Source organism: Gobio gobio (assembly GCF_949357685.1).
Source record: "Gobio gobio genome assembly, chromosome: 12".
NCBI lineage: Eukaryota > Metazoa > Chordata > Actinopteri > Cypriniformes > Gobionidae > Gobio > Gobio gobio.
The window spans coordinates 41,936,599-41,947,834 of record NC_137105.1 but is presented as its reverse complement, the minus strand read 5'-3'; the positions used below and the strand labels follow the sequence as shown (position 1 = coordinate 41,947,834).

The following is an 11,236-nucleotide window of genomic DNA, read 5'->3' as shown; positions in this document are numbered from 1 at the left end:
AGAGGGGGGCGAAGGTAGGGTAGGAGGGGAGTTCCAGCGTTCTGCTTAAGACACGCACCCAGAATAAGACAGGGGGAAACAAAAGGCCCGTGGAGATGGAGGCGGAGAGAAAAACAGCAGAGCCTGTTTTACACTAATCCTTTGATCCGCGGAGGAGTGAAACTGAGTGCGTAATGGGTGTTGCTGATAGCAAACTACGAACGTAGGGTGGATACCGCCAGTGGTTATGGTAACGGCCTGCCACAAACAACACCAAAAATTTACAGGTCAGCTTCTTGAAAGGACCTCAAACGGTAGCGCTCATAGGCATGGAAAAAAGCTCCAAAAAATATATAAAATTAAAAAAATTTTTTAGCTATAAATAAAAAATGTCTAAGAAATAACTGTGGATAAAAATTCATGAACATTTGTATTCTGTAACTTCCCATAAATCAGTTTCTATACCCAGTAATGATAAATAACTTACTTTTTATATACTATCACTATTATAATAATGAAAGAGCTGAATAATAATAATTACACTGAAAACCTGTAATTACAAAAGCAAGAGGCTTTTTTCCTGTATTTATATTGTGTTTTTATTTAGCGGCATCTAATTCAGATGGGACCTCAGAACATTCACTTTTAATATATCACAAAACGATGCAACATTTCTTCTCAAGTCCAGACCGACAGACAGAATCACTGTGCTGTACTTATATGGGCAAACACAAAGCAATTCATCATGAAATCGGACATCCCCAAGTCCTTTTCATCAAGGACGGTGTTCAACAAATATCAATAATGAGCTACGTTCATCCGCTTGTTATTGACATCTGTGTGGACATCCAATGTGAGACTGCCAAACGTATAAACTCAACATTTTATTCAAATTAAATTATTATGGCAAACCTAAATCGGCATACAATAGTATTCATTATTATTCTTTTAACAGTTTATGAGCATACATATAATTTTTTTTAAATGAATGCAAAGGGAAAAGAAAAGGCAAAATTTCCTTCAAAATGTTCCTATGAAGGAAGAGACCAGCCTCACTTAAATAATTCTTGAGGTAAAACAATTGAGGTTTGAAAAAAAGACAAACGAACAAAAACAAAAAAAAAAAAAAGAATATATCTGGACTGAAAAAACCAATACAATAAGCTTTAATGCAAAGCAATTCGATATATAAATAAGCTTTATCGCATATGTACATGCTTTTGTGGCAAGATATGAGAGCATTTCTATGTTTGTCCATTTTTTTCTTTTTTTTTACTTCCGTTCTCCTTTTGGAAACAAAGATGGGAATGAACTTCAGTTTTTTTTTAATCTATGCATCCCTGAGGTGTCCTTTGACTTCCTGTAGCTTCTCTTTTCCGCTCCCTCCACAGCCCCCCTTTCACCTGCCAGTCATACTGCTGACCCACGTTGAGCCCACAGTCTCTGTCTGTGTCAATTGTCCCTGTTTTGGTGTTTATGAAATGCTGTAGTTGTTGTAGTAGGCTGCCGTGGCGTCAGCCAATACGGAGATGAGACTAGTTTCCGTAGCGCTGCTCGTGCAAACGGAAGCCGGCGTTACCTGGATGTGTCCCGTGACTGTCATCCCACCTTGCTCAGGGTGATAACTAGTGGAATTTAGGTACTGGTCGAACTCGTCTCGGTCGACCTCACCCAGCAATTCAGCCTGGCTCAGCTGGTCCAGACCCTCCAGGTGCCCCTGTTCTGGAGGGGGTGAAAGCTGGCCGAGGTGCCCCTGGTGCCCGTGATGGATCTGAACCTGTGGGAATGAAGGGCTGTAATAGGACAGCGGATGTGCTGGGATAAAGGTCGCCCCACTTCCCTGGTGAGACATCTGAATGTGGCCCAGATGTGAGCTCCCACAGTGCAGAGGTGCCTGCTGGGAGTAATCGGGATGGTAAGGGGGTGGACTGCTCATGTGTGCCGGCGTGTGACGCCTGTCGTCTGGGCAAGAGGTGGAAGACGAACAGGAGCTGGTGGAGACTGAGCTGGAGGACGAGTAGTAGGTCTGGTGTTCGTGATCTACGACATCCAGAGGCGACATCTCAGGTGGCGTGGGCAAGCCGTACGGGTACGTATCGAAGCTGCTGTTGGAACTTGCGGGGTCTCTGAACACTCTGACGCCGGGCAGAGATGCGCTGGGAGAACCGAAGCCACCACTCACGCCACTCTCGTCGTCTTTATCCAGAGGGTGACAGCAGCCTCGCGGATCCGGGAGGGAGTTTTGGTCGGGACCGAGAGTGGTCAGGAGGAAGCCGGGGTCCACGCGTTTACAAATGCGCTTCAGCTGCTTCTTCCTACGGGGGCGATATTTATAATTGGGGTAGTCCTGCATGTGCTGCACCCTCAGACGCTCTGCTTCCTCCACGTACGGTCTCTTCTGCGGTGGAGTTAAAGCTTTCCATGACTTTCCTGTTAGAGAGGAAAAAAGAACAGACACATGAGACTTTATAATGTATTTTTAAAGGATCCATTTGGAGTTTTTGAGATTGACCAATTACAATCAAAATAGCTTAACAATCACATTAGCACCAACACAACATAATCACATGGTTTTTTATAAGCATCGCAACAGAGCCACATTTAGTTTCTCTAGTTTAATGTCTTCAGCATTTTTGAATATTTCAAAAGAAATAATAAAAATAAACAACTAGTATAATTGTTTATAATGTCAGTTTTTCACAAAATAAACAAAACTTTTTAACGGTACATTAGTTGTTGCTTGGCATTAATTGTGTAATGTTTGAGTTCCAATATTGGCAGTATATTGAGTTTTCATTTTTAGCTTTTAAAAATACTTGAAAGAGTTTTTAAAACCAGAGCAGTACATTTGCCTGTAAATGCCAATAACTGTTAAATAATGTGTAGTAGTAAACAACAACAACAACACAACACAAAAATGATACACAAGCAAATTATAATTGGAAAACTTCTTATTAATTCATTAAATTTTTTCATTATCATTAGTTGCTATTTCCTATACAAACCTTACAAATGAATGAATTTAAAATAATTTTTTGTATGTTAATTATATATGTAATTATTTTAGGAATTATTGTCTATTATTTAGATGCTTTAAATATTTACATTAGTTTTTACATTTTATATAAACCTTATATATAAAAATTTATAAAGGCCTAGTATTTAATGTTGAATGTTGAAAAAAAGTCTCCCACACTTGTGAAATTATAAATATGTACCCTTGATCTAAATACAATTAAATACAATCTAAAGATGTGCCGCATTTCACCGTGACTGCTTTATTTATTTCGGTTTTGTTTCAGTTTATTTTCAATTCAGGTTAGTTTCGGATAGTTTCACGCACTCTGTGTGCTTTACGCTAGCAAAAAAAGTATTTTAATTTATGTCTACAATTCCTTTACAATTAGTAGCTTCAGTTAAAATACAATTAAACATCTCCCTTTCTGTAGGCTAATCAATGCAAAAAAACAACAACAACAACTTTGTAACAGTGAATGTCTCACAATGAAGTCTCACAAAACTTGTCACTGACAACATAATCTACTTTAATAATAATAAATATGAGATGTTAATATTAATATTAGACAATTAATAATGACAATATCTTACCCAGCATCTTGCTAAGCTCCGCGTTGTGGAGATCGGGATTCTGCACCGCGAGTCTCTTGCGCTCATCTTTGGCCCACACCATGAAGGCGTTCATGGGTCTCCTGATGCGCGGCTCCGACACCTTGTCCGCGGGAGCTCTGTGGGAGGTGTGTCCGTCAGGTACGTCCGCGTTTCCCGCAGAGCACTCAAAGCTCTCCGGCCAGGACGAATACGCACTTATCAGAGCAGCCATGTGCGCTCTCAAAACTTCCCTTATGTTTCAAACTTTGTTTCTCGGGCGCGAATGTGACCTGGAGATTTTCCTTCGGTTTTGAATCTAAAGCAAAGCAAACCCGCGATAGGAGATGACTTTGACTGAGCAGCTGGTGGTTGAAGAGCACTGTGAGAGAGATCAGTGTATGGTCCTCGACTCCCCCTCTGAAGCTGTGATTCACTGTTTCCTCCGGCATTGGGAAGCGCTTTATATGTGAGGAGCAGCTTCCAGCACAGGCCCACGGGAGGATCTCAGCTCCTCCTTGACTGCAACCTGAGACCAACGACAGAAAAAACGAGGTGTCAAAAATATTTCAACAGCTTTACTAGCCTACTACTAAATCACGTCATTAGCTGTCGGTTGGGTTTGTTTTCATGACACTTTATTTTGACGGTGGACGCTGCTGCCCGTTTTCAGTCAACGTAGAAGACACTTCATAACAATTATTCAATAGACAACAAGATACTAGAATATTAATTTAAAGATATAGCCTATTTAACGTTCACTAAAAAAGTTTTTTTTTCTCTTCTGGTTTATTTGACAAGATAGGAGGGCCTGTTTGTGAGGGGAGAGCGCGGCACAACCTAACGCTTTTTGACTTTATCATTTTGTGTAAATCCACTTGGGGTTCAGAGTATTTATTTTTTCCCCACGTTAATTTCACAAATATCTAGTACACTTATGTGGTTTTGTTTAATTTATACAGTATATACTTTTTTCTTGATTTACCTCGAAAGAATGGAAGTGAAATGTGACAACATGCCCCATAGGTGGGAGCTAAGCAAGATGGGGTACATTGTAACATGTGAGGGGCATGTTTTAACATGAGCACATGTCATGACAGCTTAAAATGTTATCTGATCTAGTAGAAAAAGTATATACAAGACAAACTGAAATATTTTGTCAATAAAATACAATTATTAACTTTTTCAAATAAAACAACGGGATAATTTAATTTGAGTTTGACAACAAACACATTGCAAAACACAGCTAGCATAGTTCAAAACATCATAATAATGAATAATTTATGAACACTGACTCTCAGTCTATATTCACCTGTTTCTCAATAGAATTCATAAAAGTATAGAATATAATAGCATAGTTCTAATAGGGGCTCAATGTAACGCAGTGTGACAACATGCCCCACCTGTGCAACTGGGATTTTCTGCTGGTTAGATCAGCATTAAAGAACTATCTCAACTGTTAAATAACAGATATAAGATTCAAATCATATTAGAGTTGTCTAATTTTACATAAACACAAAAAAAACGGAGATGAAAAATGAACTTAATTAGGAAATTTACTTTTGCCATGGTTAAATTTTTTTTCAGTGATATCTTCCAAATATTTTTTTCTCTATATAGTACTGATGTGCCAACTATTAAATACACTAAGTTCCGTCATGCTGGTATGTGTGGAAAGTTTAAACCATGTGTGTTACAACTAACCCTTCGTCAGGTTGTGCCCCGCTCACCCCTACTAATACAGGTTCTTCAATGGTTCTTAAATTCAATAAAGCACTTTCTCAATATGAATAATTTTCTGGTTCTTTGGAAATTAAAAAAAGTTTATGCCACTTTACAGGTTCTTCAGATCAAGGTATCTGGATTTTTCAAAGCACCGGTATATGTTCTGAAGTGATATTGAAGTGACACAATGACATTATCAAGAAATGATGATAACACATTCTCACAATTTTCCAATTTCAAAACGAAAATGCATCTATTGTATAGCCTTAGGAAGCTATTTAAAAATTGTAGAAAAATAAGTTATTTAGCCAGTAAAGCAGAAGAGGCGGCTATATTGTGAATAGTCACGGCTGGTGTTATTAGACACAACCTGCATTAAAAATAGCAGTCAGAAGCCAGGACCGGGATTATCCTTTTTATGAATTTTGATTTAAAATTTGGAAGCCTGATGATGCCAGGCTGGAAAGAGTGCAAGTGGGGTTATTTGGCATATGGATATAAAATTAGAATAATTAACAATACATTCATGTTGGGGTTGGTTGGCACTGATTTGTTTTACATGAATGTTTTGACCAACTAGTTCCAAATTAAAGCTAAGGATATTAAGCAAATAAAAACTGGTTTCCGCTTTGCTACAAAGGACTAATAATGTTGATTAAAGACAGCAATAGTGTTGACATGCTGCTTAAAAAAATGCTATATTTAGCTAAAAGAAACCTGTTTTGAAGGGGCAGTCTGCAAGGATATGTTTATTTCACAGTCACAAAAGCGTGACACAGAACAGATTTCCCCGTACGGGCTCTACATCATATTACTCATCAAAACCGGTCATTGTGCACATCTCAGATAGTTCAGATCCTCATACTTCTGGTGCTCCACACTGACTTGAGGGCTGCTGTACGTTTGGGTGGATTGAACCCCTGTTGTCATGATCAGACGGTGGAGATCCTGTTGACAGCTTTACTGGTAGTTTATGAAAGCTGCAGGAAAGACAAGAGTTCAGAATAAACCAATAGAAGCTGAACAGAGAAACTGATCCCAGAACTGACTTCAATGAATGTTAGAAGTATCGTTGTGTGAACGACCTTTGAATGAGAGCTCAGGTTCCAGTGCAGCGAACAAGCAGAGGATGAACACCAATAAAATGCGGGACTATTCCTTGCAGGAACAGGAAGAGGAGCTTGTTGCCCCAGATTGCAAAAACATTACCAGTGAATATGACACTACACTTCCTGCTCTCCTCGTCCTATACCTGGGTGTGATGAGGTGCAAACTATGTTTAGGCCTACTCATTTGTTCCGATCACTAGACAAACATCTTTTTCCTTCGCATTTTGAGGCATGATTTCCTGCTTTGTTTGATTGACATTGAGGAAATGCAGACGGATCTGCTGCTTTGTGTCGAGTGTATCTGTCTATCCTCCATGCAGGGTTTAGACCATTATATTTGGACCATACAGACTTTATGTAGCCACGCCCCTTTTCAGCGCTGCATGCGCTCGTTGTGTTCTGTCCTCTGGTTTGTATTTCCACAGCATGAAGGTAAGATCTTACGGATTTATGAATGATCCACTCATTTTCAAATCTTCCCAGTCTAACTGACATTTGTTATGATATCTGCTTCAAACATTACAATGCCGCAAATCCACTTCACCTGCTATAATTACTCTTCGACAGTGATGCCAGTTACCGCAAAAAAGGAAGTTCAAACAAAAACGTCTAAAGATGGCTTCACGCTTGTTTCTCTGCTGCATAAGGTCTATGTACACTGCAATGCATGAGGCTAATAAGATTGATGTTGGCATGATATTAAAGCAAACACGCTGTAAAAAATGCGGCAATAAAATGTCATATGCTTGGTATGATAAGAATAAATAAGAATAAACGCTGCTGTAAATAACGACCCAATTCAAAGGTTTACGTGCTTTTCTTCTTTTTATTTTTTGAGCGGTGATGAAATATATTGCTCTTGTAAATACTTGCCAGCATTTATAGAAATACAAGTCTAGAAATCCATCCAAATTACAGCGAAGTGCAACCGCACGGTGCTCTGCAGTGGTCAAAAAGGATATAAACAGTGAATTTTGAAGTGATATATTCTTAAAAAATTAGAGATGTGGATTCGGACAGCAATTAAATTACCTCACGACCTTGGTGTTTGTCTAAAACGGTGTTTGTTCGCTGATTGGACCGGTAAAAATTTGTTTGGAGAAAACCTAAGAATATACCGCAGTCCCAGACGGAGTACTGAAGGAAAATGAAAATTGAGCCGAAGTACGTAGGAGGGCGTAGCCAGGCTAATTTAAAAGTACAAGTCATTTTAACTCACTATATTACAATTTACATTCAACTGACTTTTTGAATTTTGAGTTGAATCTTGTATAACTTAAATGAAAAAGTTGAAATTGCTTAACTTATTTTGATGAGTTAAATTAACTTAAAAACATATGGTTGTCATAACTTCTTGATCCTATCATTTTTACAGTGCACCTATTAAGAGGTTTTAGGTAATTAAGGTAGAGGAGAGTGGGAGATGAGGGTAGTGCCCCCTTAAAGGGTTAGTTCACCCAAAAATGAAAATTCTGTCATTAATTACTCACCCTCATGTCGTTCGACACCCGTAAGACCTCCGTTCATATTCGGAACACAAATGAAGATATTTTTGTTGAAAGCTGATGGCTGAGAAAGGCTTCAGACAGGCCTCCATTGGCATTCAGTACACTTATACTCCCAAGACCCATAAAAGGCACTTAAAACGTCGTTACAAAGTCCATCTCACCACAGTGACTCTACAATAATTTTACGATGTGACGACAATAGTTTTTGTGCGAAAAAAAAATCAAAATAACACCTTTATCCAACTTGTTATTGTCTTCCGTGTATGCCTCCACGACGCATGCGCGAGAATATGACGCAGATCCGGCGTTCGGACACATGACCCAGAAGCGATTTGTTTACAAGCAGAGGAAGACGCGCGTGTCTAAGCTGTTGAATTCTACATTGATCGTGCTTTAGGTCTCGGCGTAGTTCTCAAAATGGGGCTTAAGTGTGCATTTCATGGATTCCCGAACGCTGGCGCTACGTCATATTCTCGCGCATACGTCGTGGAGGCACACACGGAAGACAATAACAAGTTGGGTAATGGTGTAATTTTGATTTTTTTTTGCGCACAAAAACTATTGTCGTCGCATCGTAAAATTATTGTAGAGCCACTGTGGTGAGATAGGCTTTGTAACAACGTTTTAAGTGCCTTTTATGGGTCTTGGGAGTATTAATGTACTGAATGCCAATGGAGGCCTGTCTGAAGCCTTTCTCAGCCATCAGCTTTCAACAAAAATATCTTCATTTGTGTTCAGAAGATGAACAGAGGTCTTAAGGGTGTCGAACGACATGAGGGTGAGTAATTAATGACAGAATTTTCATTTTTTGGGTGAACTAACCCTTTAATCTAAAACTGACCATTTTTGTCACATTACTATACATTTTCAAGGGGCAATGTTAAAATTTGGGGTCAGGAAGATTACATTTTTTTCACTGAGGCTGCTCACCAAGGCTGTTTAGTTGATTAAAAATACAGTAAATAAAAACTGTAATATTCGAAAATATTGTTCCAATTTAAATAACTGTTTTCATTTAATGTATTTTAAAATGTAGTTTATTCCTGTGAGGAATTTTTACTTTAGTCTTCAGAGTCACAGGATCCTTCTTTGTAAATCCATGTTAATTATTTGGCCGTAAATTATTAAATGATGCAGTTTTTTTCAAAAGGGTAGTCATGGGGGTAAAGTGTGTCAGAAACGTTGTTAGCTGTCAGTCAATCAGCTGTGCTGATTACATGTAATCAGATTCCAAAAATGTATCACTTGTAATTAGACTATATTACATTTTAAAATACTCATAATGGATTACATAATCTAAAATATTTGCCTTTAGAATTAGTTGACTATAAACTGACAGCTTTGGGCAGATTTCTTGCAAACTGTAGTCTGTTACTGATGACAAATTATATGATGAAAATTGTAGATATAGTAACTAGTTAGTAATCTAGTTTAGGCTACTCCTTTTAGATTACTTTTGACTCATGATTACGTGATTGCATGTTTTTTCACACAATGACAGTAAATTATAAAAATAATAAATTAAAATAATTATTAAAAAAGAATCCCTAATTCTTAGAATAAATGTATTTTCTAAAAATGTGCCATATCCGTTTAGCTTTGACTATATTCACAGAATGGATCATGTAAATAAATTTGTGATTCTTCTAAATTTGGAGACAAACACATCCCTCAATTACACCATGTGTGAAATGAATGATTATGCAAGTTACTAAACACTGCTGATATACACCGATCAGGCATAACTAATATTGTGTTCCCCCCCTTTTGCTGCCAAAACAGCCCTGACCCGTCGAGGCATGGACTCTACTAGACCCCTGAAGGTGTGCTGTGGTATCTGGCACCAAGATGTTATCAGCAGATCCTTTAAGTCCTGTAAGTTGCGATGGGGGGGCTCCATGGATCACACTTATTTTTTCAGCACATCCCACTGATGCTCGATTGGATTGAGACTTGGGGAATTTGGAGGCCAAATCAACACCTCAAACTCGTTGTTGTGCTCCTCAAACCTTTCCTGAACCATTTTTGCTTTGTGGCAGGGCACATTATCCTGCTGAAAGAGGCCACAGCCTCCAGGGAATACCATTTCCATGCGTAGGTAGGTGGTACGTGTCAAAGTAACATCCACATGGATGGCAGGACCCAAGGTTTCCCAGCAGAACATTGCCCAAAGCATCACACTGCCTCCGCCGGCATGCCTTCTTCCCATAGTGCATCCTGGTGCCATGTGTTCCCCAGGTAAGCGCCGCACACGCACCCGGCTATCCATGTGATGTAAAAGAAAACATGATTCATCAGACCAGACCACCTTCTTCCATTGCTCCGTTTTCCAGTTCTGATGCTCATGTGCCCACTGTTGACGCTTTCAGCGGTGGACAGGGGTCAGCTTGGGCACCCTGACTGGTCTGCGGCTATGCAGCCCCATACGCAACAAACTGATGCACTGTGTATTCTGACACCTTTTTATCAGAACCAGCATTAACTTCTCGAGCAATTTGAGGAACAGTAGCTCGTGTTTGATTGGAAAACACGGGCCAGCCTTCACTTCCCACATGGATTAATGAGCCTTGGCCGGTTCACCACTGTTCCTTCCATGGACCACTTTTGATAGATACCACTGCAGACCGGGAACACCCCACAAGAGCTGCAGTTTCGGGGATCCAGTCATCTAGCCATCACAATTTGGCCTTTGTCAAACTCGCTCAAATCCTTACGCTTGCCCATTTTTCCTGCTTCTAACACATCAACTTCAAGGACAAAATGTTCACTTGCTGCCTTATATATCCCACCCACTAACAGGTGCCGTGATGAAGATATAATCAGTGTTATTTATTATTACTTATGTTATAGTAATAGTGTTATGCCTGATCGGTGTATAGCTGTGAAACACTGTCTTCATCATATCCAGTGACCTTCATTAATTATTGATCTGCACAAAATTTTGAACAAAATATTTAAAACCTAGAAAACTTTGAATGTGTAATATAATATCTGTTTTCATGCTTATTGTCGTTTGTCCAAGTAATGCAGGGATTCCAAAAAAATGTTGTCAGACAAATCTCTTTTACCTAAAATATTTACTTGGAGACCCCTCACCTCTGAGATTTTAAGTTAATTTTTCAATAATTTAACAGCACATTTGCATGTTCACAGTTCTCTGAAGTCGAATAATGGTTAAGTTGACATGCAGGTAAACAAATAAAATATTCATATTTTATTGTTCAACCATTTTAATTTGAATCTAAAAGTAATAAAAAAGTAGTCAAAATACATTACCTAAAAGGAGTAATCTAGATTACGTTACTAACT

At 38.8% G+C, this 11,236-nt stretch overlaps 1 protein-coding gene across 1 annotated transcript; it reads right to left on the bottom strand.

Annotated features, from left to right (window-relative positions):
• Window positions 1-584: 584 nt before the first annotated feature.
• On the bottom strand, window positions 585-4,125 carry sox7 (SRY-box transcription factor 7). The gene is made up of 2 exons (XM_079831282.1): window positions 3,589-4,125; window positions 585-2,409 (listed from the first exon to the last, which is right to left on the bottom strand). Exons 1-2 carry the CDS (start codon window positions 3,818-3,820, stop codon window positions 1,454-1,456), a joined length of 1,188 nt encoding a protein of 395 aa, XP_079687408.1. The 5' UTR covers window positions 3,821-4,125; the 3' UTR covers window positions 585-1,453.
• Window positions 4,126-11,236: the final 7,111 nt, after the last annotated feature.

Excerpts from the sequence above, each read along its gene's own strand:
- sox7 (XM_079831282.1), bottom strand. The coding sequence starts at position 3,820 with ATGGCTGCTCTGATAAGTGCGTATTCGTCCTGGCCGGAGAGCTTTGAG. Across the intron at positions 2,410-3,588 it reads GGAGCTTAGCAAGATGCTGG|GAAAGTCATGGAAAGCTTTA; the intron begins GTAAGATATTGT and ends CCTCTCTAACAG.